General features: G+C 38.1%; 1 protein-coding gene across 1 annotated transcript in view; it reads right to left on the bottom strand.

Annotated features, from left to right (window-relative positions):
- LOC124799916 (ATP-binding cassette sub-family D member 3) overlaps positions 1–27644 on the bottom strand; it is a 98903-nt gene that overhangs the window by 11190 nt on the left and 60069 nt on the right. The window contains exons 8-13 of the mRNA XM_047262955.1: positions 26742–26954; positions 26403–26472; positions 19348–19445; positions 16915–17128; positions 9715–9929; positions 2762–3037 (exon numbers count right to left, since the gene is read on the bottom strand). Of these exons, the coding sequence (XP_047118911.1) occupies positions 2762–3037; positions 9715–9929; positions 16915–17128; positions 19348–19445; positions 26403–26472; positions 26742–26954 (1086 nt within the window). The remainder of the gene's footprint in view (positions 1–2761; positions 3038–9714; positions 9930–16914; positions 17129–19347; positions 19446–26402; positions 26473–26741; positions 26955–27644) is intronic.

Below are 27644 nucleotides of genomic sequence, written 5' to 3'. Positions count from 1 at the left end.
GTCCATGTATCACTTCCATACATGGCTACACTCCATACAAATACTTTCAGAAACGACTTCCTGACACTTAAATCTATACTCGATGTTAACAAATTTCTATTCTTCAGAAATGCTTTCCTTGCCATTGCCAGTCTACATTTTATATCCTCTCTACTTCGACCATCATCAGTTATTTTACTCCCTAAATAGCAAAACTCCTTTACTACTTTAAGTGTCTCATTTCCTAATCTAATTCCCTCAGCATCACCCAACTTAATTCGACTACATTCCATTAGCCTCGTTTTGCTTTTGTTGATGTTCATCTTATATCCTCCTTTCAAGACACTGTCCATTCCGTTCAACTGCTCTTTCAAGTCCTTTGTTGTCTCTGACAGAATTACAATGTCATCGGCGAACCTCAAAGTTTTTATTTCTTCTCCATGAATTTTAATACCTACTCCAAATTTTTCTTTTGTTTCCTTTACTGCTTGCTCAATATACAGATTGAATAACATCGGGGAGAGGCTACAACCCTGTCTCACTCCTTTCCCAACCACTGCTTCCCTTTCATGCCCCTCGACTCTTGTAACTGCCACCTGGTTTCTGTACAAATTGTAAATAGCCTTTCGCACCCTGTATTTTACCCCTGCCTCCTTCAGAATTTGAAAGAGAGTATTGCAGTTAACATTGTCAAAAGCTTTCTCTAAGTCTACAAATGCTAGAAACGTAGGTTTGCCTTTTCTTAATCTTGCTTCTAAGATAAGTCGTAAGGTTAGTATTGCCTCACGTGTTCCAACATTTCTACGGAATCCAAACTGATCTTCCCCGAGGTCCGCTTCTACCAGTTTTTCCATTCGTCTGTAAAGAATTCGCGTTAGTATTTTGCAGCTGTGACTTATTAAACTGATAGTTCGGTAATTTTCACATCTGTCAACACCTGCTTTCTTGGGATTGGAATTATCATATTCTTCTTGAAGTCTGAGGGTATTTCGCCTGTCTCATACATCGTGCTCACCAGATGGTAGAGTTTTGTCATGACTGGCTCTCCCGAGGCCATCAGTAGTTCTAATGGAATGTTGTCTACTCCCGGGGCCTTGTTTCGACTCAGGTCTTTTAGTGCTCTGTCGAACTCTTCACACAGTATCTTATCTCCCATTTCGTCTTCATCGACATCCTCTTCCTTTTCCATAATATTGTCTTCAAGTACATCACCCTTGTATAAACCCTCTATATACTCCTTCCACCTTTCTGCCTTCCCTTCTTTGCTTAGAACTGGGTTGCCATCTGAGCTCTTGATTTCATAAAAGTGGTTCCACTATGAGGATGCAAATCAGATTTGTTTTACATGCGCACTGTAACGATCATGAGCATTAGTTACCTTTTTTTGGATGCGTCGAGTTTGTGTTAGTCAAGAACTCCTTTAAGGTGGCAAATACACCATTATCAACACAGTGCTGAGTTTGAACGAGGTCGTGTAATAGTGCTACGAGATGATGGATGTTCCTTCTGCGCTACTGCTGAAATAAGTGGCAGGAACGTAGCCCTGTACATGACTGCTGGCATTTGTGGTCACGAGAATGTATGGTTGCAAGAAGAACAGGCTCTGGATGGCCATGTGGCACTACCCAGAAGGAATACCACTGTGTTCGACATGGGGCTCTGGCGCATCATACTACGTCTGCAGCAGCAATTTGTGCAATAGTAGGCACTAAGTGACACAACGAACTGTTACAAAGCAGTTACTTCAAGGACAGCTCTGTGTCAGACACCTTGTAGTGTGCATTAATGACTCCAAACCATCACCATTTATGTCTTCAGAAGTGTGAAGCAATAGCTCATAGGAGGGCAGGGTGGAGGTCTGTTGTTTTTTCTGATGAAAGTTGGCTCTATCTTGATGCCAGTGATGGTCATTTGTTGGTTAGGAGGAGGCCAGTTGAGAGTCTGCAACTAAACTGTCTGCATGCTAGACGCACTGGACATAAATCTGGACTTATGATCTGAGATGTGGTTTTATATGGCAGCAAGGGTACTCTCATGTTTATCTCACAAATCTAGACTACAAATTTGTACATCAGTCTGGTGATTTGACCTACTGTGCTGCCATTCATGAACAGCATTCCAAGGGGTATTTTCCAACAGCAAATTGCTTGCCTACATGCTGCCACTGAACCAAACAGGCTCTATAGTGCGTCAACATGTTGCCTTGGTCTGCTCAAATCACCAGATCTGTCTCCAATTGAGCACATCTGATGATAAGTGCAGCATCACTGACAACCAGCAAGTGAAACTGGCATGGAACTCCATCCAACAAACTGAGGTAAGTACTGGCCAGCCCCTCTATCTCTTTGTTAGTATTTGTTTCACATCTTTATATGAGATTTTCCATTAATCATTTAAACTGACCCCCAGAACATATAAGACACAATGCATGCACGTTTGCATGCTTGCATTCAACATTCTAGCAGTTACACAGTTTATTAATGTAGTAGCATTTTACATTTGCAATGGCATATACCAAGCTTACATTAACCTTTGATCTTACAATGTTAATCACTTACATACGTTACCTAGGCAAATGTATTCCCAAAGTTTCATTTACCTACATTAATTATATTTTGGTGTTACAATTTTTTTCCATCAGTGTAGTTCTTAAGAATTGGAATACAATTTGTACTACTTAGTTTTGAGGATTATACAGAAATGTGATTATGAAGAGTGTGAGTGCGAGTGTGTGGGAGCTAGAACTTTAATTACTGTAATAAAGAAAAATTAACATAATTACCGCAATTCTCTGCTTCTCTCCTCCCGAGAGCACATCAATCCAGTCAGCAATAGCATCCCACCCACCCTCACGAGTGAGCAGATATGAAAGCTGGACACGTTCCAGATGGCGTTCTAGGTCAGCATCTGTTTTACCTCTCCGCCGCATCTCCTCTTGTGTGTGTGGGTATATCACTTGATCTCTTAGAGTTCCCAGTGTCATGTACGGCCGCTGAGGTATGTAGAAGAGCTTTCCACGTGGTGGCTTTGTCAGTGTTCCTCCAAACAGTGGCCAAAGCTGCCAAATATTTTAGAAAAAACAATACAATATCATTATCACAAACAATACACATAAGATCTAAATTTACAATATGATGGTCACTTTGAAATTTTGCAAAAAGAGTAAAGGAAGAAAAGAAAGAAAGAAAGAAAGAAAGAAAGAAAGAAAGAAAGAAAGAAAGAAAGAAAGGGTAAAGCAAATCCCTAATTCCCCAAAAACACTAGCTTCACCTCTTCTTGTTGGAGCACCCTTCAAGCGCATTCAAACAATGCCAACAGATAGTTTCTGTTTTTGTTTGGGAAGATAAGAAAATCAAGTGTGGCCAGAGCTGTGGTTTAAGGTGACTTTGGAAGGGCTATTCTAGACTCCTCACAAAATCATTTGCTCTGACGAACAGTAAGCAAGCATGTGTATTGCTGAAAGGCAAGATCCCACATATCTTGTGTTTACCCACTGAGTTCCTTGCAAGGTTGAGAATGTCATGGTTCAGCATACAAATCTGTACTAGTTGCCCAAACTTCTTCATGTGATACTAGGGTAACAGGTGAGTCCCTGTGATCCAAGGTTCTGAGTGACCTGCCCTCCTTTTTTCACCAATCCCTTTCTCATCACTGAAGAAGGAACCAATATTTGCAGAAGCTAGCATAGTACAGAGTGCTTCTATGGGTGTGTATCGACAATACTACATGCTTCACATACTGATAATAAATAAGTACTTGCTAGCAATTCTGTCTCAATTTTGTAATTAAATGGTTTCACATGCAGTCGCTTCATTGCAAATAAAAAAAAATGACTGTACTAGTTATGTTGCATTAATAATACATGATTGCTGACCAACAGAAATTGCATGTAACAACTAACAAAGTGTAATCAAATGAAACCTTACATATATTCCAATGCTACGCAGATTTTATACACACACTACTACTATTTATAGAAACGGATATGACAGTGTTAAGGGAAAAATGTGTGTCAGCTGAATAACTGCTCTCTATCTGATGAATCTGTCATTTGTCCTTATTTGTATCTACTACTATGACATTAAAAGTTTTATTTTATATAGCAGTAAACTTACCGTAGACAATTTTTTTCTACATAGCTCTTCACATGCAAAATTAGTACTGCAGGTTAATTCACCAACACAAGTGCCAACTACTCTATCATTGCTACTAATGATTCAAAGGGTATGTATTTTAAAAACTGTTTTGGAAAGTGTTAGCCAATGTCTATGGAATCTTGTGTGAGAGGTAAACATTTTCTTCTGGAACTTCAGTCTCCCCTACACTTCAGTGATCCATTAAGAGTTAGTGAAAGACTCCAAAGTCTGAAAACATTAGAATTATTTTATAGTGCTTTTCTACTACTTTGAGCAGACACAATTACATTAACTTCAACTTGCAAAGAAAGCTCAGTGCAGTTAAACCTCTCCGGGCAGTTCAGTTATGCCTCTGTCATTCTAGCAAACTGTCACTATCATCTCCTTGCTCACTGATCCTGGTATGCTCTGACAAGGAATCTGTAGTAGATTTGACAAGGAATCTGTAGTAGATTTGACAAGGAATCTGTAGTAGATTACAGTTACTGTTTATCACAAGCTGAATAACTAACAGATAATGCATTTGACATTTTAGTGATATAGCATGACAATTTTTGTTGTTACTTTATTTCATTCATATTGTTTGCTGAAGTGGAATTTTTAATTTCATCATTTTATGTTGTCCAATGTACTGAAATATTAGCAGGCCCAATCTGCTAGTAATAGCATGCAAACTATTAGGTTTGAGACCACAGTGCAGTTACAATGGTAATGAATATTTGATATAAAACCATGTTTGGGTATGAAGAATTTGTTAGTTTGCTCTACTTCTTTATGCAGAATTTAATTTTTTGCTTGAGTTTGGATTGCAAAAACAACAATATTTTAAAATGTCTGTTGAAAATCCTGGACAGTATGATTAAAGCGAACAGGAAGGAAGATATATACAGACTGGCCACTCAATAAATCTAACTGATAGAATGTGGGATCATCCTGCACACTGCCAAATTAACACTGCCATGGAAGAAGAAACTTAAGGTTTATTGTTTAACACAATGCCAGTGATGATGTCATGAGCACTAGCTCAGAGTGGACAAGGATGGAAACGAAACCAGTATAGCCTTTTTTGGAGGTACTATCCTGAAAGTCACCTTTTTGTGGGATCCATGCGGAAGTGTACCCAGTGAGTGGGCAGGGGTGGGAGGGTGGAGGTGAGGCGGACAGCTATCTAATTAACACAGCAAATGGCTGGCCACCTTCAGGTAGGGAAATTGTTAGTACTGCCACCAGATACACAAAAGTACTAGAAATTATCATAGCTTTCAAAAGTATTAGTTTATTTCTTAGGGTGGCAAGAGGGATATGCTGAAGAAAGTTAGCAAGGAGGTTGTATCCCTTGGACCCCAGGATTAGAGGAACCTGTGTGTGTGTGTGTGTGTGTGTGTGTGTGTGTGTGTGTGTCGCAGAACTCTGCAAACTGTATGATTCTGCACTGACACAGAAACTTCATCACCTAATCTCAGATATAAGGGAGATGGAGGAAAGACCAGTAGACTGGAAATGTGCTCTGATCCACCCATTACATAAAAAGGGTGACAAGAGCGACAACGACTACAGAGGAATCTACCTGCTCCCAGTGGCATGCAAATTCCTCTCCGAAGCACTTCTAAACACAATAGAACCCAAGGCGATTCCACTACTTGGCGATTACCAGGCCGGATTCTGAAAAGGGCGATCATGTGTGGAACAGATCTGGAGCCTAAAGGTAATACTGCAAATGAGAAAATGCAGGCATACAGTAATTACATTCATCGATTATAGGAAAGCTTATGACTCAGACCACAAAACTCTCTTTGAAACCATGGAAGAATTTGGGATCTACCGAAATACCCGGAAAGTCATATAACACACACACACTTACAAGAACATCTTCCAAAGTGAAATTCAGGGGTGAGATATCGGAACCCTTTGAAATTAGAACAGGAGTACAGCACGGAGACGGACTATCCCCAATTCTTTTCAATATCATTCTAGGGTAAAATGCCTTGCCTTTGCGGATGATATTGCGATTATCACAAACAGGACAGAAGGGATTCACACAGTTGAAAAAATACACGAAATTTTACCGATAACTGGACTGCATATTTAATATGAAAAAACCTAGTATATAGCAAGACAGCCAAAAAATAAGTCCCCATTAATCATGAAACAAGTAACATCATACAAGTCAGCCACTTTAAATATCTTGGTGAAACTAAACAGTCACCAGGATTAAACAGAATTGCCAATGAACAAAGGATCAGCAAGCTGTAAAAGGCATATAAAGTAACATGGTCCTACTATAACAAGAAATGCATTTCAACAGATGCAAAACTGACACACTACAAAACTGTGATTCTTCCAAAAGCAACATACACAGCTGAAACAATTGAGATTGGTGTCACTCCAAAATTAGAGAAACAGGAATGAAAAATTCTTAGGAACGTTTACGAAGCAGTCAACAAAAATGGTATTTGGGTATTTGGATGAAGATACCTCACAATGAACTATCAAAAGCCCAACAATAATTGAAGAAATCAGGAAACGCCAAGCAAAGATCTATACAGGGTGTTACAAAAAGGTACGGCCAAACTTTCAGGAAACATTCCTCACACACAAATAAAGAAAAGATGTTATGTGGACATGTGTCCGGAAACGCTTAATTTCCATTTTAGTTTCGTCAGTATGTACTGTACTTCCTCGATTCACCGTCAGTTGGCCCAATTGAAGGAAGGTAATGTTGACTTCGGTGCTTGTGTTGACATGCGACTCATTGTTCTACAGTACTAGCATCAAGCACATCAGTACGTAGCATCAACAGGTTAGTGTTCATCACGAACGTGGTTTTGCAGTCAGTGCAATGTTTACACATGCGGAGTTGGCAGATGCCCATTTGATGTATGGATTAGCACGGGGCAATAGCCGTGGCGCGGTACATTTGTATCGAGACCGATTTCCAGAACGAAGCTGTCCCGACAGGAAGACGTTCGAAGCAATTGATCGGAGTCTTAGGGAGCACGGAACATTCCAGCCTATGACTCGTGACTGGGGAAGACCTAGAACGATGAGGACACCTGCAATGGACGAGGCAATTCTTCATGCAGTTGACAATAACCCTAATGTCAGCGTCAGAGAAGTTGCTACTGTACAAGGTAACGTTGACCACGTCACTGTATGGAGAGTGCTATGGGAGAACCAGTTGTTTCCGTACCATGTACAGCGTGTGCAGGCACTATCAACAGCTGATTGGCCTCCATGGGTACACTTCTGCGAATGATTCGTCCAACAATCTGCGATCCTCATTTCAGTGCAAATGTTCTCTTTACAGATGAGGCTTCAGTCCAACGTGATCAAACTGTACATTTTCACAATCAACATGTGTGGGCTGACGAGAATCCTCACGCAATTGTGCAATCACGTCATCAACACAGATTTTCTTTGAATGTTTGGGCAGGCATTGTTGGTGATGTCTTGATTGGGCCCCATGTTCTTCCAACTACACTCAAAGGAGCACGTTATCATGATTTCACACGGGATACTCTACCTGTGCTGCTAGTACATGTGCCTTTACAAGTACGACACAACATGTGGTTCATGCACGATGGAGCTCCTGCACATTTCAGTCTAAATGTTCGTACGCTTCTCAACAACAGATTCGGTGACCGATGGATTGGTAGAGGCTCTCCTGACCTCAACCCTCTTGACTTTCGTTTATGGGGGCATTTGAAAGCTCTTGTCTACGCAACCCCGGTACCAAATGAAGAGACTCTTCGTGCTCGTATTGTGGACGACTGTGATAGAATACGCCATTTTCCAGGGCTGCATCAGCGATTCCATGTGACGGAGGGTGGATGCATGTATCCTCGCTAACGGAGGACATTTTGAACATTTCCTGTAACAAAGTGTTTGAAGTCATGCTGGTACATTCTGTTGCTGTGTGTTTCCATTCCATGATTAATGTGATTTGAAGAGAAGTAATAAAATGAGCTCTAACATGGAAAGTAAGCGTTTAAAGACACATGTCCACATAACATATTTCCTTTCTTTGTGTGTGAGGAATGTTCCCTGAAAGTTTGGCCGTACCTTTTTGTTACACCCTGTATACACATCTATAGGGTAGAGAACACCAGAACAGAAAAGAAACTACTCAACATCATAACGAGGAGTAAATGTAGCACGGAGTGACTAAAGGAGGCCCAGAGGGACATGCAACAGATCAACATAGAAAATCTCCAAGACCACAATGAATGCCAGAGTAAAATCATTAATGTGAAGTTCGAGCAAAGAACAACGCAACAATCCAGTAAAAAGTGGACAGACGAACAGAAGACAGAATATTCTGAAAGAATGAAGAATTTATGGAAAAGGAAGAGTGAAAACATCCAAAAATAGGATCATGACAGTCCCGGGCATATTTTTCTGTTGATACAATTAACTTCTTCACATAAAGTCCTGAGTTCTCTCTTTTTATTATTTTGACAAAAATTTAAAATCCTGAATACATTAGGGCAACTTAGAAACAGAGCATGGAAAAAATGAAACCCTGCATATGTGAGTTTCAGTGCCGCAGTAAGTGATCAGCCACTAAAGAGCATCTGCTCCTACATTTGTAGACTGGCAGTCATGTTTTGGCTGATGACGTTGCCATTTAATGTCACCTTTAGTCTCTGAGGCTTTCAGTACTTAACAAAACACACACTTTCTGCCTCTGGCCTGTATTGTTCTTTAGGCAGTAGTTCCAAAAATGGATTCCCAGTTTGAGATTGAATTTAGTGGCTCAGAAAGCGAAGAATTGTTACTTCATTGACTGAAAGTGATGACAATTTGTCAGATGATCGACAAGTGCTCGTAAGTGGTATCAGATAAATATATCCACTGTGCTCCAGCCAACTCCTCCAAGATTTCTGTTCACAGGGAACTGTGAAATACATGGTGTGACTTAATACCTACACAGAAACGAAAAATAACTAAGTTTCAGGATACTTTAGTTGAAGTCCAGCACTCGAGCATACTCAGAATTTTATTAACCTTCAAAAATTTGTAGCTCATTGTTTGAGCTTTAACAGCTATATTTATATGTCTATATGTAATTTCCTTCATTAAAGGAAATTGAAATGAACAAAACATCATTTTTTGAGAACATAATTTGTAAAAAAAAAAAAAAAAAAAAAAAAAAAAAAATGTTAATGGGTTAACAACATTTTTGGATAATCTCTCTTTCTTTTTAAGTGAGCCCTTTTTAATAATCTCCACACTCACTAGTTTTTTCCTCCCACTATCTTCACATCCAGTCAGGTTTTTATTTTCCTCTTCCATCTTTCGTTTATAGTTTGATACTTCTCTTGTAGCGTTTCTTCATGGTTTGTCCTATCTCACTTGCATTTTCAATGCAAACATATTCTACTTTATCTGTTCTCTCTTAAATCTAGCTTACAAGCCATTTTTTCTGTCACTTCTTAAATTCTCAGAAATCTATCATCTGTGTCTGGTGTTTCACTGAAGCTTTCCCTTGTGTAACGTTCTACCAAGTCTCCATTGAAGGCAATTTCTTTTTACGTCCAATGAAAATAATCTGCTGTTTCCTTCATGTGTGAACAATGTTAATGAGAAAAGCACTTACCTCACCAAGTACCCTAAATAGTGAGCTCTTGCCACAGCCATTTGGACCACACACTAAAACATTCATGCCTGATCGTACTTCAAAGGTTAACTCTTCAACAAGCATGTCTCCATTGGGTGTAACTAAAGGCACTCTATCAAATCTTATAATATTGTCCTGGAAAATTATTCTTCCTGATCCCGGTATAAGTGGCATCTTAGGCTTCATTACATTCTCTGGAATATAGAAAAGTTATTATTACTCAAGTACATCAAATGTTTAGAATACACTGCATATGACAAAACACATCAAATTCCTGCTTATATTTGAGACTTATGAAGCAAATTGTTCATGTGTGTGAAACATCTACCTTAGCAAGCAATCTTCATGCAAGCTTTAGATCTAATAGAACAAATGTAAATGGAAGCTGACATATGTCAAGATAACACAGATAAATGAAAAGAAAACAGTGACTTCCCAACTAATCATCTCTACTCTGACAAATAATAGGTAGTACATATGAGCCATATACACAATCTTAATTCTTCAATACTACATTGGTGTTGCAAGTTAGTCACCCACAGTCTATTATATTCCTCTTGCTCAGTATATGAAAGCTTATCTTTTATATACACTTTCATGGTTTTCCTTGTACTGTAAAACGGATAGGAAAGAGTGAAAATCCCAAATATTAAGATAAAAAACCAGACATGGCATGCTTTTATCGCCAGTAAAATTTGATAAGTATTGGTCACGTGCCCGCAAAACGTTACACCCCATTACTCCATGGCTTCACAACTCACCGATTTTGAGTGAGAGCACTTGCACATGCTTAGGTTCTTGCTCACAAGCAAAACAGTTGTTGTGTGGTGGGAAGTGAAGGGAATGCACGCATATTATGTAGTTGTGACAACATGAGAGAAGTGCCAACTCAAACTCGAGAGGGTCAATTTTGATGTGCCAAGAATCTTATCTTGTTACACAAAAAGATGGGTTTGCAAAATATTTGGTTCATCATAAAGCAATGAGTACCTTCAGGAGGTTCAGTTTATATTACATCTTACCGCACTGAAGAATACGAAAATGGAAAATGTGAAGGCCCTGAGCATGAACAAGAACTTTTAAAACTAAAAAGGAAGCTCTGTAAAGAGGCAGAAAAAGAGGGAGAAAAATGATGTGAGTGTGCCATTCAGATGAGCAAGAAAACTGTGCTACTTTTAGCAAAGTCCTTGCACCCTTTCATGGGTGGTAATTTAATAAAAGAATGCTTGGTAGTAGCAACTGAACATCTATATCATTATAAAACGTGTCACTCTTGTGTCCCATACAGGTTATGGCAGATGATGTTCAGAGTCACATTGCAAAATATTTGTAATGAGTTTGTGCATAATCATTAACACTCTTTGAAAGTGTGAATATCACTGGTACATAGCTGCATGTAACATGTTTAATGATGGAGCACCAATCATTTTGGGAAATAACTCACAATCCATAGTGCAACAAAATGGGGAAATGAAAAAGCTTCCAGTGCCCAATATGCATTGACCTGCAGCTTGAAGTAATTGATCAGCAGTGTGACAGAATACATAGACTTTCTAGATTTCTCCAGGCATTTCACTCAGATTTGACTTCCTTGTTTACACATATCTCTGTGATATTGGGAGAGGGGTACAGTGTTCACTGCTTGCAGGCCTATGCCTTACTTGTGGAAGGCATAGGCCTTGCTGTGAAGTTCTGTCCTACTCCTTCATTCTGAACAATGGGATGATACTCTCACACAATGAGCAATCATACATTTATGAAGATGCACTTATGAGCAATCATACATTTATGAAGATGCACTTATGAGCAATCACATGTATATGATGTAATGTCATGTTTACTAATTGCTAATTAACATCAGTTAGACGATCATATGAAATGAATGAAGTTTTCTTGGCAAGGCACAAAGTTTGTTGAGAGTTCTGTTCAACTAAAATCAAGGAATTTCAAAATTTTAATTATTTCAGTGTATTCTCTTATTTGAGACCTATTGCTTTTCAGTAAAATTATGAACATGTTTTTCAGATTTAAATGACTTCTTTTGAGTGGCAAAAACACTGGTAACAATCTCAAATTTACAACAGAATTTAGACTTCCACCAACACTGAGGTTAATATACAGGGTGATCCATCTGAAGTTTCAGATGAGATTATCTCGAAAACTATATATCGGGTAAAAATGGTGGGTAAACTGAACACTGTTATGTAGCGGGAGAGATTTCTGCCTTCTTCCGTGCACCAAGGCTGCATTATACATCATTTTTAACTATAGCAAAATCAATAAGAGTAGGGAATTCTTTATCACGTTTATTAAATTATCATTGGTCTGAAGTCGCAAGGACTGCTGCAATTGGGTATTGAGAATCAAACACTGGCAAAACCAGTGAACATATGTAGAGGAGGGTAAAAACACACTTGCTTCAGGAACATTGTAGAAGACACCTCTCTGCGGATATTGAGGCAGTGTGCTTGGCCTTAGAGGAGCGGAGCAGGATGTCTACAACTTAAAGCAGAACTCAGATGCTACAGCTAGAATTCTCACCCGCTACTGCAGCTGTCTTGTGCTCTCGTACAACATTAGTTGTAAGCATGGATCGTATTTGCATCCAACAAGACTTGGCGAATTTGAAATCATTTGCCCTTCACCAAAGTTTTGTTTCACTGATCTAATTTTCACAACTACCTTGGTGCATGCACAGTGCAATTACATGAGAGTACTGCAGTTTGTTCATGCTTTTGTGGGATCTTTTTATAACTTATTAACATTTTCCACTGTCTTTGGTCATGTGCATGACACAGTTTTATATTGTATGCATCATGTAAGACAAGTTTGTAAGCTCAAAGGGGGACATCAAATGATACATGTGACCTCCAGCCTCCGCCCCCTTTTCCAGTTTACAAAAATTGATTTTTGCGGTATATACAGAGTGGTCCATCTGAAGTTGCGGATGAGATTATCTCGAAAACTATACATCGGGTAAAAATAGCGGGTAAGACAAGTTCGTAAGCTTAAAAGGGGACATCAAATGATACTACACGTGACCTGTAGCCCCCACCACCTTGGGTGGGGCGGGGGCAACTTCTAAATCTTAAATGGAAACCCCCATTTTTTATTTCAGATTCGGATTCTCCAGAAAAAGTAATCAAATTTTGTCTGAAACATTTTTAAACCATTGACATATGGCGCTGAAATTAAGAAAAAAGTAAAATTGGGGAAGAACTCTGATTTATTTAGAATTATCTGAGAAAGACGCTTCAAATCAATAAAAAATGTGCACCAATTCTTTCACTACCCCAAATTAAGCTATTTTTGTAGAAAATGTACTGTATACTACTTTTAGCATTACCCAGGACAACGACATGGACGTAGTAGAATGATGTTCCCATGGGGGTCCTTAATTAGTGAGAGTCCCCTTGCCTCTCACATGTTGGGGAGCTTAATTAATGAAATTAGCCATGAAGAAATTGTTCAAAATTATTCCCATTTGCTTCAATGCATAAAGTTAATGATCTGCGAAAGTTGTCCACAGTTTCAAGCAGCACATCCCGTGGTATGGCTGCGCATGCTCTTCGAATGCGTTGCTCCATATCGTTTCAGGTTGTAGGCTGTCTTTCACAAACAATATTTGTTAAATAACCCCACAAGTAAAACAATCAGGAGATGTTAGGAGGTTTCCTTACCTATGTACTTGTATTTTTTATATTCATTTATGGTTGCTAAGTCACATGTTGCCACACAATGTATCAACTATTTGTAGTCATTCCTAGATTTTATAACATTTCCATGGGGGGGGGGGGGGGGGGGGGGAAGAGGACAATGAAATCCATGAATGATCTTAGGTGGCTGCCAATTTGTGTGTAGTGTCAATAAGATACTCTAAAATGACACCATCATGTTATATCCTCTTCAACAATGATGCACTGAATTTGGATGGTCAAAATCTCAATATTCTGTTAGCATAACATCAGTACTAAATCGATTAAACCAGTAGAGTAAGACTATTAATTAGAATTGCTGGTTAAAGTAACTGAAGACAAAAAAGTGGACACTCTCATAGAACAGTTTTGAAGAAATTTATACATAAATTACACAGCTGGTTTAACTCCCTCATGACTAACAACTAATAGCTGCTGGTAAACCTTTCGGGATGTGAGGTCGTGGTCCAAGAAACTCTTCCGTTCCTGACGTTTCAACCACGACTGTGCTGGACATCTTCAGAGGCACTCCTCCGCTGGGTCTTGCTGACCTGGCAAGGCCCAGTGGAGGAGCACCTCTGAAGATATGAAGCGCAGTCCTGGATGAAACGTCAGGAATGGAGGAGTGTCTTTGACCATGACCTCACATCCCCAAAGGTTTACCCACAGCTGTATCATCCAGTTGTGAAAGCCTTCATTCTGTAACGACTGTAATGCCTGCGATCCTCTGAAAGATCGAAATGCATCAATGAATATCAGTGTGGTAAACTGATAAAAGAGATACCCATAAAAAAGGGTTTACCATGGTATGTGAACTTCACACGTGCTGTTGGAAGCTCAGCCTGTCTTGACACTACTAACTGTCTCTGCTTTGTTAGGTCCTCCAATGCTTTACTTCATTCTTCTTAGAACTACTGAACGTGGAATGACATTTTGTTTAAAAGTTCATTGTCACACTGTTTCATTTGGCATTTGGTATGGCATTTTTCAGCCAGCCCAGCCATCTTCGGGTCATCATAGTTGTGCTGTTTAACCTTTGCTACTTCCTTGTGGCATAAATGAATTTCAACAGTACAGTGACTGTTGCTATGGAAGATACACTCAAAAAAGGCAATCTATTAACCCATCATCACAAGCTTTTAAAAACTGTGGGAATCACAGTTCTTTTTTGAAGAGAATTATCAAGTCGTTTAAGCCGTCAAATAATCACCAGGCACAGTAAATTTGCTATAGAATGGCACTACAGTACCATGCACAGAGAAGTTACACATTTATTTGTTGATGGAAGAGCAGGCAAGCTGGTGAACCTAAAAAGATGCAGTGCTGTCCAGTGAGCTGATTCCAACATGAGTACCCTATACAATTCATTTTGTTTGCGCTGTTTGCATTTGTATATATTTGTATATTTACTTCAATTGCAGACCACAAAATTTTATACTATGTTATTAATTTCAGTTAGTAATGATGATCTACAGAACTGAGCACCAACAGATTTCTAATCATATTGAGCCAACATATTTAAATGTAGTACAGTCAGTGTGATCAGAAAATTGTGTGTACTCAGATCTGAAGTGGTCATTACTGACCGAAATTAATAACCTGGTATAAAATTTTTTGATTAATAACTGGAATAAATATATAAATGCCTTCCTGGGTCACTGTGGTTTTCTGCTGTGACTATTTTGCAACTCGTGTATGTATTTGCTTGTAGAAATCCACTGTACTCCATTATACTGTTTCCTCTTTTTAGCCAGCAACCAGCTAGTGGCTTGTCTTTGAAAGTAAGATGCAACATAGTGTTCCAAATTGCCAGACCAAATAAACTGTTCAGCGATAGTGAGTTTATCAAAGAGAAAATGGAATTTTGTACACACATTCAAATAACTCACAGAATGCACTTTCTGCTAAATTTGCAAGCAGGAGCACATGATGAAATTGGTAGTACGAATAATAAATTTTCTCACATCACATGGGTTCTTACATCTTCTGTTTCTACAGTTTTTAATGGAATTAAATGAAGAGTATGGAGATGTTATCAGTTACTGTGAAATATGTTGGTTAATTTGAGGGGCATGTTGGGAATGATTTTTCAATTTAAGCCCCACTGTTGTTCAGTTTCCGAAGGAAAAAGGAACCAATATTATCAGATTAGGAATGGATTGCAGATAATGTGTGTTTAGTGGACATGACTGCACACTTTAACACACTCTTAGTACAATGCTGCAAGATGAGAAGCAACTATTTGTGTTTTGATGGGAAAAGTGAAAGCACTTAAAAGGAAAATGCACTGTGGGGGAAGATAACTTCTGACAAACAGCACCAACCATTTCTCTAAGCTATCTAGTGTGAAGTTTGGAGAATTCATTGTGGTGTTGGAAGAAATATAGAAGAACAGTTTTCTGAACTGTTTTTAGGACACTGGCACCCTCACATTCATTTTTACCTCTTTTTGAATGTGTGTGCTGTTGTAGTTGAAAGCACCCTTTTGTATTTGCTTATGGAACTTATCTCATTTGAAAGACCAATTCCTTCATGTTTCCACCTGTGTAGGAGTTCTATAAGGTTTCCCTCCGGAAGAGTTTCCCTGTCTCTATAATGTGGTTGCAAAAGTCATTTCAATGTTTACAGCCTTAAATGTGTGTGCAAAATGCTTTTTTCAATTATGAAACTAAGTAAGTCATGATTGCATGGCAACCCAACTGATGAAAATTTACAGAATTGTGTGTTTGTCCTTGTGCTGACAGTCTGGCACAAACTTTGTTATAACTTCAGTGAACCAAAAATAACAACACAATGATGAAAATTTGTACTGTTTGTCATCCATGCTATCCAGAAATGTAGCCACTGCAATGTTTGTAGAATAGTTCCAGATAATAAAATTTATTTCTTTACAATGTAGTTATAATCACTTATTCCATCCCTAACAATGTGCTATACACTAGTTGTTTTTGCCTATGTTTCTATATCAAAGCTTGAATAAAGTAAGAATTTTACAGGGAACAATGAGGTGTACACAATATTGCTGGTGTAACGTAGCTGCAAAACTAGCTTAATTTTTCTTAATTTTTGTAGGTGTATCCTCTCATAACAGTAACAGTCGAATACTGCTCTTATTATGTGCAGTACAGAGCTTCAAATTTTCAAATTTCCTAATATAGCCTAACACAAAACCAAACTCCATGCAAGTCATTCGATTATCCTTGTGCGACTGCACTGCCATCTAACATGGCGTATTCACTAAAAGTGATACAAGGTAATAGGGGAAGTGTGCTGTCAGTTAAGAAAGACACATGTGAGTGAGAGCACCACACCTGTGCAGAGTTCCTGTTGACCCTGCAGTAAATAGCATTACACACACACACACACACACACACACACACACACACACACACACCTTAGGGATGTGAGTAACTTGCAATGCAACTCGTACATTACTTGAACCTAGTGCTTACACTACAGTTTCAAATAATGTCAATGAACTTACTAATGAGACCATTGTCATCCCTTTCTGGAGTCTTGCGAGAGTCTGAGACCATTGTACGCTCATAATGTCCTTGGTTCAGGTCTTTAAGTACACCCATGATTTCTGTAACTCTTGCTGTGAAGCCTGCTAACCTTGTCATTTCTCTGCCAGCCAGAACCAGACGTCCAATGGCTTCAGCAAGTTTTACAAGCATCCGCCCGTAAGTGTAGTACAGCTGTTGAGAAAAATTATCTAGTCAGAATAAATCTTTACAGTTTACAAGCTGTACTCCTTAAAACACATATTTATTATACAGATACAATCTTTAATAAACATTTGGATCCTTAGCTGAAAAACCAATTAGATAATCAGGACCTACTTCAGGATCATTCTATGTCAAATCAGCACTATTTTGAATGAAAATTTATCTCAACCTCTTAGATTTCCATGAAATTTGGTGTACTTAGTGTCCCTACATAGTTGTGAATGAAAACTGTAAATTGTTTGATATTTAATTAAAAATTAATTAAGACTTGAATTTTCAAATGTTCATTAAAAATTGCTACACCCCGGAGTAGTAAATTGCCATTTTCTCAAGAACCAGATGAGATACAGACCTGCAAAATGTGTCATTTTAAAGCTCTTTAGACGGGCTTTCGTCTGGTATGCAAAATGGTGTTTAAAAATGAAAATTATTTTGCAGAGGTAAAACCACCCTGCATAGCATGTGTGTATGGTAGATGTTAGCTAATACAATGCAGCAAATAAGATCTAGACAAGATATCAAAATTTATTTAAAATTTAGAGCAGAATGATACCTTGCTTCATTCTCAAGGTTCTGGTTTTTATATTTGACAGACAGTAATGCGTGGTGTGGATCGGGAGATATTCTGCAGGAAAGAGACAAAGAATTGATTCTTTTATGAACAGGAATTTTTGTGTCAACACAGAGTCTTCTGAAAGTGATACTGAAGTATCAGAAAATACAGTTTTAAACAATCTGAAGACCAACTTCATAAATTTAAGCAGCAGAAAGAAACAAAAATCATGATTTTAACATTCCTGCCTAAATCACATAGTGTATGGAAGATAACGTAGGAATTCAATGCCCCAAACTACATGGTTTGGCAAGCAAAGCAGCAATTACAGAGCAGAAGCATTTTGGAAAATCCAGATCAAAGACCAGGGAAAAGTCTGCGAGTATAAACTGTCCACACCATTCGGTCATTTTATGAGAGCAACAACATAAGCAGGGCCATGCCTGGAATAAAGGATTGTGTTTCAATGAAGGACAGTGGCGGTCAGAAAATTAATGCTTCAAAGATACTTGCTCTTTGTAATTTCAAAAGTTTTTTTTCCAAATTTATGAAGGCGTGGCCTAAAAATTGTATTCCAGCAGGCCCCTGTGGTACACACACAGTGTGTGTATGTGCCATTCACCAAAATTTGAAATTTATGATTGAAAATGCTAGGCTGAACCCTGTAACAAGTGGAGAAATATAGATGTATAAACATTGTCTTGCGAAGGTTCTGTGCAATCCAATATCAACAGATAGTCATTTGGGAGACTGTAATTCATGCCCGGGAATAAGGAAATCAACACCATACTTCAGAAGGTATTCGAAGAAAAGCTGATGGACAATGCCACCTTCCAACAGTGGATTTCTGTGGACAGGTGTAAATGAGAAACATTGCAAAAATCAGTGAAAGAGTTCATCAATTTATTTTGCTGTCTATCTTGATCCATCATGACTTTATTGCAAAACAAAAAAATTCATTGATGAAACACATTAGAGAAAGCCTGCAAGATTCACAGTTTGCTGTATACTGTGATTTTTTAGAGAACTGCTCATTTTTGATGCAGAATGAGGTCCAAAGCTATCACTGGACAAGTCAGGAAGTCACTGTTCATCAATTTGTTGTGACCTACAAAGGAGAAACAGAGCATCTCAGTTACGTTGTTGTTTCGGACTGTCTTGAGAACATAACACTGTGGCTGCCTACTGCTTCCAGAAAAAGCTCACTGAATTCTTTGAGAAAGCACTTTCGACCTAAACAAATGTACTACTTTTCTGGAGTGTAGATTCCAGTTATCTGTCTACCATCCTCTTATTTTACTACACCAGCATGGACACTTTACCTCTATTTCTAGTATCCACCCCCTGTCCCCCCTCCATGCTACTTTCATATGCCTATCACCTATTGCCGCTAATTTTCTACATGGCTGGCTGTTGCTCACAGCCTCTTTGATGTGACTAGTAGTGATCTGTCATCATATTCATAATTATATTCCAGCCTGGATTTTCCAATGATTTATTCTGACTTACTCAGCTCACTTTACAATACTGCATGCCTCCTACAGGGGCATGCATAATGGCTAGTGAGCACCCATCTCCCTGAAAAGTAAGAATTACACAATTAAATGTGCCAGTGACAGTACTGTGTATTACTCACTCTAAATCTTTCTTGCTCTCCACAGATAGCGAGCTCTGGATGATTACGGTCCAAAAATGGCAGGCTCACTGCAAAAAAGCCAACTACTGTGGCACAGTCTGAAAAAGAATGAACAGTACATGCGATGGATTGCTGCACAATATCAACATAGGTTATGCAGATTTGGTATGTGGACTGTGAAAAAAAAACTAGTTATAAGCTAATAGATTTTGACATGGGCTGTTTCTGTATACAGATGATGAATTCTAGTAAGCTGGGAAACTGGCATGAGGGCCCAGTAGACAGTGTGCGGCTGTTGGCCAAAGGCAGGTACCACTTGCAGACAACAGGATTTACCTCTGGGAAAAAAATTGGAGACCAGTATTCTGGAGGCGGGAAGTGGCTTCTGTTCTGAGCTGGCTGATTATGATGGAGAATATTCATACTGAGGGACTATGTAACTAAAGGTGACACATAGAAAATAAACAGTAGGCAAGTACCAACACGGGGCACAAAATGAGGGAATTACTAATAACAATACCTGTACTTTGGAACAACTGTTTTAGAAGATACGCCATATGAAGTGTGCTGGCACTTATAAAATTTATATCTTCATTAATATTGATCAGATTGTGAGAGAAAACATCATTGATTAGCTTTTGTTACTTCTGAATACATAATGAGAAAGAGGAGATAATTTCCTTTCAAACCACAACCCAACATTTTTGAAGCATTTTGTTATTTACATACATCCCATTGTACTATACATTACGCAGTCTAAGAACAATATTTAATAGCGTATGTCTTGGGTACAAATCAACACAGAATCTACCACTTCAGCTTCCTTTTCTTGTTTCATTTGCACACGTGATGGCATATATTAGAGTAATGAGTTCTGAATAATTTCAATAATTTACATTGTACTTGTGAGAGACTTTCTCAGGTCAATTTGTGGCATCAGAGGCCAGGAAAACAAGTCTACAGAAGAACAGGAAGCCAGGTATGCAGGTATTGTATTTTACCATCTATAAAAGACATCTTAATTTTTAAGTAATTTTCTTAAAAAATAAGAATTTTTAGTAGATTGAAAACCGGATTTTACAAAATCTAGTTTATAAAACTGAACTGATGTTTAAAATCCCTGATAATAATAATAATAATAATAATGATTGTTGTCCTCTTCATATATAAGACTGTCTTCCCTGCCATCAAGACCATTACTTATGCCACACTTCTTGAAATATTTAACAATAACGTCTTCTCTCACTCTAGACCAAGACTGTGTTATCCACTGACACACTTGTTTGATCGTAGGTCGTTTTAAAGCTCCCTTTGGCGTGAATTCATGTCGAGTTTCACCCATCATCCATTTGTTCCATTCCTCTCTCATATACACTGTAAGTGGTTTATTTATTGAGACATCAGGAGGTTGTAATTGTGAAATAAGTCCTTCTGGAATACTAGCAAGCTCAAATGACCACTAAACTGATCTAGCATAAGAAGAGAACTCTTCTTCAATAAAGCACCTTTCCTTCTCTCCCACACTCTGTTAATCCATAATTTCATACCAGCCTCGTCCAGCCAACCCCGTCATGTATGTGAACAACAACACCTGGTTGTACTTCAGAAAGTTTTGGTATTGTTTTGCTATTGGAAATGATAGTTGGGTTAAGGTTAGTGCCATCAGCACAACATGAAAGGATAACAGTTTAGTGCATTTTTTCCATGTCCACTTGTTTTTATAGTTACAATTTTAGCATCTTTCATGGAAACAGTTCTGTTACTCACCAAATCAAATGTCAGAGGAGCTCTGTCCATATTCGCTGTTTGGCTCAGTTCCACATTGGTTTTCTTTCAATTTTGAATAATAAAGCAATGGAAAGAAAATATCTCTTCTTCATACTCTTGTGGTGTTTTCTGAGATATTTTGGTTTTGGTTTGCATGCTAAGTCCATGATGCTTCATAAACCTGTAGCACCAAACAATTCCATCCTCAAAGTCTGTCAGGTTCCATTGAAGCGCTAGCTTACAAGCATGTAATTACATCATTTTTGTATTAATTCCAATGTCATTTTGATGGTGACCTTGGAATGATTTCAATACATCATCTTCTAGTTCTGGTCATTTTGCATTCAGTTCTCTACTTGCACATTTAGTCTTCATTATTTTTTACAGTTCATCTTTACGAGTCCACCAGTTGCAAATGGTTTTTTTCTGTCGTTGGAAGACCAAAACACCACTCAGTTGCTGTGTTTCCATGTTGTTATGCATTTGCTATTACTTTCAATTTACAGCTCACATCATATGAATACCTTTTATTTTTTCCATTACTAAAGTAGCCTACTAAGAAAAATATTGTACTGTTGACACAAGCCACTTTCAATTCAAGTTCACTGGCACTGCAGACTGCACTGAAGCATCATAGGCTAGACAGTGTTTTGTGCTTGTGATGGTGCGGCAGGCGGAAGACAGTGTTAGCAAGCTTGTGAATCCCCACAACTGATGTTCGTCACATCAGTGCATTGCTGTTGGTAGATGGATCCAATGTTGCCAGATGGAGATAGATTTCCTGTGGCATTAAATATATGGGCATTTTTATGACCAGCGGGAATTTTAAATCAAACACTGGACATTTTTATATTAATTTCAAGTATAAGATGCACCTGGATCTTGGAGGCAATTTTTCACACAAAAAAGTGCGTCTTAAAGTCAGTAAAATATGGTAGTGACTGCCAGTGTTGCAATTAGCATGGGAGAATGGTGGTGTTCTGTCATGTGATAAGAACAGTTGGTGGTTTGGTTTGGTGGAAGTGATGGAGTTTCATATAGCATTATCCACGTTTAACAGTAGCTTGGGTGCCAGATCAGTTGCTCTAGAATTGAACAGAAGATAGAGCTATTTAACATCACTAGATAATTATTAATGGCTTGTGGAGTGATCTGTGTTACACGGTACAACAGCTTGCTTAATGCCCGTTTGCAGTGTACCTGCTCTGTCGCTCAAGTTCATTTGTTTCAAAGGAATATGTAATTAAGCTCAACTTTAATTTAACATCATAATCTTTTGTTTTAATAAGATGATCTCTTGTATTTCCTACATCAATTTTTGAATTGGTCTACATCTACTGTAATTTCAGAGACTATGCTGCAGACATGCACTTTAAGGAAAACCGTGGTTATGGTGGCGCACAACTATCTCCAAGAGCCACAGTACTCAGTGCACCTAACTACTCCACCAACTGTAGTAAGTTTCATGATTTTACCTTACTTCTATTAGAGGTAAAGCATCAGAAAAATGAGTAATTTAGTAAGCTATTTAACAAGAACACACCAATGTGAGTAGCAGATGAAATATCACATTATTTTCAGGTATGATGATCTCTGCAACATATGAAGACGTACTGTGTGGGTACAAAGCTAGTACATAGTGACAAGTCTACTGTATGTCTGAAATGGGACACTTATAAAACTTTACCCTGTATTCACAGAGGTATTTTCTAAAGAGTTATGAGGTAACATATTTGTATCCAATGACAGGTACATTGATAGCCAAAGCATTATGACCACTGCCCACCGTGATACTGGATGCTGCCTGATGGTGTTGCGGGTATGTGGCGCGGTAACGAAAGTATGTAAGCAGAGTAGACATGGATGAGGGATCACCCTAGCGAAGACAGGGCTGTAATGGGGAAATCCACGGAGATAAGTTACTGACAAAGGGCAGATTATTATTATGCACAGCCTGTGAACAAATATCTCAAAAACAGTGAAGCTGGTTGAATGTTCATGTGCTCCTGTTGTGAGCATCTATGGAAAGAGGTAGGACAGTGAAACTACCATTAGGTGCTAAATGTTTTAATTTCCATGACTCTTCACAGAAAGTTGGGTACGGAGGCCTTCTGCTCTGTAAAGTAGGATAGATGGTGATCTTTGGTACCTCTGCCGAAAGAGCGGAATGCTGGTGGACACAGAAGTGTTTTGGAGCACACTGTTCATCATACATCATTGGACACGGGACTCTGCAGCAGACCACCCCTACATGTCCACATGTTGACCCAACGACATCATCAATAGCAATTTCAGTGGGTACAGGACAATCAGGATTTGACCGTCAATCAGGTGAATCACATTTTTACTACACTATGTTGATACTTGTCTCCACAAACACAATCATCAAGGTGAATGGTGGCTCAAAACATGAAGCACACCATGGACACAGGCTGGTGAAAGCAATATTATTCTGTTGGAGACATTCTCCTGTGCTTATCACCACCTGCATCCCTTCACGCTAGATGTCTTCTCCGATGGTGATGTAATCTTTCAGCAGTATAGTTGTCTTTGTTTTGGAGCCAGAACCATGCTGCAGTGGTTTGAGGGGCATTATAGTGAACTAATGTTGATGTTGTGGTGACCGAATTTTTCTGATGTAAATCCTATGGAGCCAAAATACCACCACCACTGATGATGCTTTACCTCAATAAAGCAAAACGCATCTGGTGAAAAAAATCACGCATTTTTGTAGTTGCAATGACAGATCAAAAATACCCTCATGAATTATAAAGCAACAAAGGACACTATGGCCACACAAATGAAGAATTAAATCCTATGGAACGCACCTGCATCGCTATTGGGCACCAACACCGCGTACACAAATCGCGGCCCATAATTTGCATGAATTACAAGAACTTTGCATAGACATCTAATGCCATGCATTTCCAGCTAACAACGAACTGTCGGAATTGCTGATATGTAGAATCAGTGCTGTATTTCATTCCAAAGACAGACAGACAAGCTATTAAGTTGGTGGTCATATAGTTTTGGCTCACCAGTGTATAAAAATTTGTAATACATTTTCAAAAACATTGATAAAAAACATAAAAATTTTCCTTTTACAATTGCAGAAATTGCTTAAGATGGTACAGACAAAAGCTATCCACCTCAACAACCATTTTTAACACAAAAATCGTAAAGTAGTATCAAATAAAAACAGTAAAGACAGTACGATCCGTTCTTGATGAAAAGATTTTAGTCAAGTATATTCATTACGTAAATCAATAAACAATATTACAAAAGCCAACAGAACATGTAAGAATGAGAGTTAATGTTAGATATTCCATTGATATCGATCTCCTGGGAGAGTAAGCACTTGCTCGGTGGGGATAAAAAATTGGCTGCATCCATGTTGAATGAGCCATCTAGGTGTCCATAGAAGGACTTGAATACAAAATAATTTAAAGGGTACTTCATTTGTCACGCGGCTGGTGTTACAAGACTGACATGCGAAACACCCTTATCATAATTAACTTTTATTCAACTGATTAAAAATCTTCATAGTGTTTACCAGTTTTCAGAAACATGAGAGCCATACTGTTCCTCGAATTACTCTTTTCATAAGTACATTATCCTATTACAACTTTATGATAACTGGGCAAATAATAAATATTGGGATGTATAGAACATAAAAAAATGCAAAACCATGCACTATATGTTTTAAAAATATGAATATTTGATTATAGATCCTGTGAATTACAACAGAAATAATTTACATAGAAGAGCAATATCACATAAACTGTGTATATTTGGCATGTAAATGCAAAAACGAATGCAGCCATAGCACACTGTTTTTGCTAGTTATGTCTCTCTTCCTGTTGATAAACAGTTCTTGAGCCAAAGCTTTAGATGACGAAAATTAACAATATTTCCTAAGATGATATTTTCACCGCGAAATAAATCTTTACTGAAGTAGCATACAAAAGTGGAGATTTGTTTCTAACACTGATTGCCAAGTGTCAACAACTACACCAATCACTGATCCTCTGCAAGTCTTCCTGCATTTTGCTACAGGCTTCTGGCATTGCAGCCTCCCTCTAGACAATAGCATCATCCATGTACAGGCTCATGGTGCTTCTAACATTAGTTATGTGATATTTTATTCTTCTGTAATTATACAGAGTCTACACTTTTTAATCTTGTTTGAATTATGCAATATTCTATCTGCTTGATTTTAATTGGAAAGAATTGAAAATTCGTTATTTTCATGGCAGCAGCGGGTGTACTCAGTGTCAACTGAAAAAATAATGGAAAGTCAGTTGCGTGGTATTGTTTCTTCAATAATAATACACAGAAATATATCTGAAGTGCATTTTGTTCATAGTACTTGGATGAGAAGCTTCAAGAAAGAGGACATCCAATGTATTTAAGAAGACTGACAAGAAGTGTCTAAGACTGCTCAACTCTTAGAGCTATACACTGAATTGCTGAAAAAATCTGAACTTCTGAAAAACCTAAAATATCGGATACTAAAAGGAAAATACCCATTCTCTCTCAAAAATTATACCAATACAACATCAAGAATATTTTTTTCACTCCAAATGTCACCAACTAGGTGACAGTGAAAGCAGAATTCAAAGTGTGAGATTACCTTGAGTTAAATGGTGTCTAGCACTACTACTATTTTGTAAGGGTACAAAATACTACAGTTAAGAAAAAAAGATTCATGATATTACTACATTAATGGTTGTACTCATAGCTGGTGTAACAAGTATTATATTTTACAGTTGCTTGTGACATAGACAAAGCTCCCAAAATGAACATATACAGTCTAACCATCAACAGGGTATCACAGTTTCTGTTAATGATCACACTCCTTAGGACACAATTTACTCATGTCTTCAATTGTGCACTACTTCCATAACGTTTTATCTGTTGATTTTACTTTTCAACGTACTGTCACCTGAGTATTTATAGCTTAAATACTTCTCTTTACTATTTTCGAACTGACCCAAACACTGGCAGCACAATATTGACTTTACTCTCATTTTCCTAAGATTCCTGTAATACACACCTTTTTGGCTCTCTCTTCCCACTCATATGTTACCTGATCCTTCACTTGTTTTCTTACTTTCCTGCCACATTCTTCGTTAGTGCTGAACTTTGTTTAGCTACACTACAGCCACCTTCACTCAGAAATTGTATCAGTACTTTTTTAAGCCAATCATAAAAGTGAAATTGTTTCAGCTATGATTGAAAGCTTATGTTACAAAGATTTAAAACAAACTGTAAAAAGAATCACATACATTTTGCGACAAGATTGTCAATGGTTCCCATCAGCACTCTGAACTCCAAGAACTTCCTCATATGATTAACCTGAAATGAACAATCATCCATTTTGCTGTTAATATATTAAAAACTATTTCATCAAATTTTAACAAAAAAATCAATCCAACTTGGTTTGTTTCTTCCAATTAGTTCACTTTATTTGCAATCAACGTAAAAAAGTAGTGCAGTATATAGTCAAAGAAAACAACAACCACTGATATCATGAAATGAAGCTACAGCACTCAAGAATGTAGACAACCACTGTAATTAGAATCACAAGACAAAATAAAGAGTCAATTACTGACACATTAACTTACCAATTTTTGGAATGACGCCAATAAAGTAAGCTTCTCACGACTATTGCCTTGATAGAAAGCTACTTCTTCAGAATTTGTAATTAGTCTTGAGTTGATATATCTGAATTCACCTTCAAGCTTCTGTTCAGTAACTGTCATGCGGCCCATTGGTCGCCTAAGGTGCGTGAGAATGAAGCCCGATACAACTAGGTAAGCAATTAGCATCACTGGAGTCTGGAAAAGCAGAGAGATATGTACAATAAAAACATGCTTATGACATTCTGAAACATTGTCTCCAATGCTCTTGCTATTAATTGCAATATTATGTAACATATTGAATAGCACACTGACAAAGTGTCCTTGCAAGGCTCCTAAAAGTAAACATAGAGCATTTATTGCACACGAAACAATAGTTAAGTAATAAACGTACGACCATCAGAGGATTTTTCACAAATTCTGTTGTCTTAAGACTGCTGAATCATTTTAGGGGACTGATGTGTAAGTTGTAACTGAAGTTAACCAATCAAATGCTCATTTACAAACATTTTTCTCATTCAAACATGCTTTCAATCCCCCCTCACTGTTATTACTTCGTAATTTTTGCATTCTTTAGAGGTCAACATGAAATGTCTTTTTAAAGATATAATTTCTACTGCTAAATAATCTAGACATGTAAATGAGAAATACTTAACCTATCATGGAGAAAGAATCCAGATGGCATATGTGGTGAAACAGCACCAAGTTCATGATGGTCATGTTATATAGCATGATCTACAACAGGATATTGTGTGTTGCCTGTATACACCCTCTGCCTATGCCCATTTACCCTGAGTGACAACTGGGTGGTAGTCATCCCAATGTAAAAGGCTGAACGGTGTTTGTGTAACAGCTGGTATATGACGTGTGTCATTTCCCCCCAGACAC

Source organism: Schistocerca piceifrons, chromosome 1 (genome assembly GCF_021461385.2).
Source record: "Schistocerca piceifrons isolate TAMUIC-IGC-003096 chromosome 1, iqSchPice1.1, whole genome shotgun sequence".
In the NCBI taxonomy this organism is placed as follows: domain Eukaryota; kingdom Metazoa; phylum Arthropoda; class Insecta; order Orthoptera; family Acrididae; genus Schistocerca; species Schistocerca piceifrons.
Note: the sequence above shows the minus strand (reverse complement) of the source record. Positions and strands in the feature narration are given on the sequence as shown.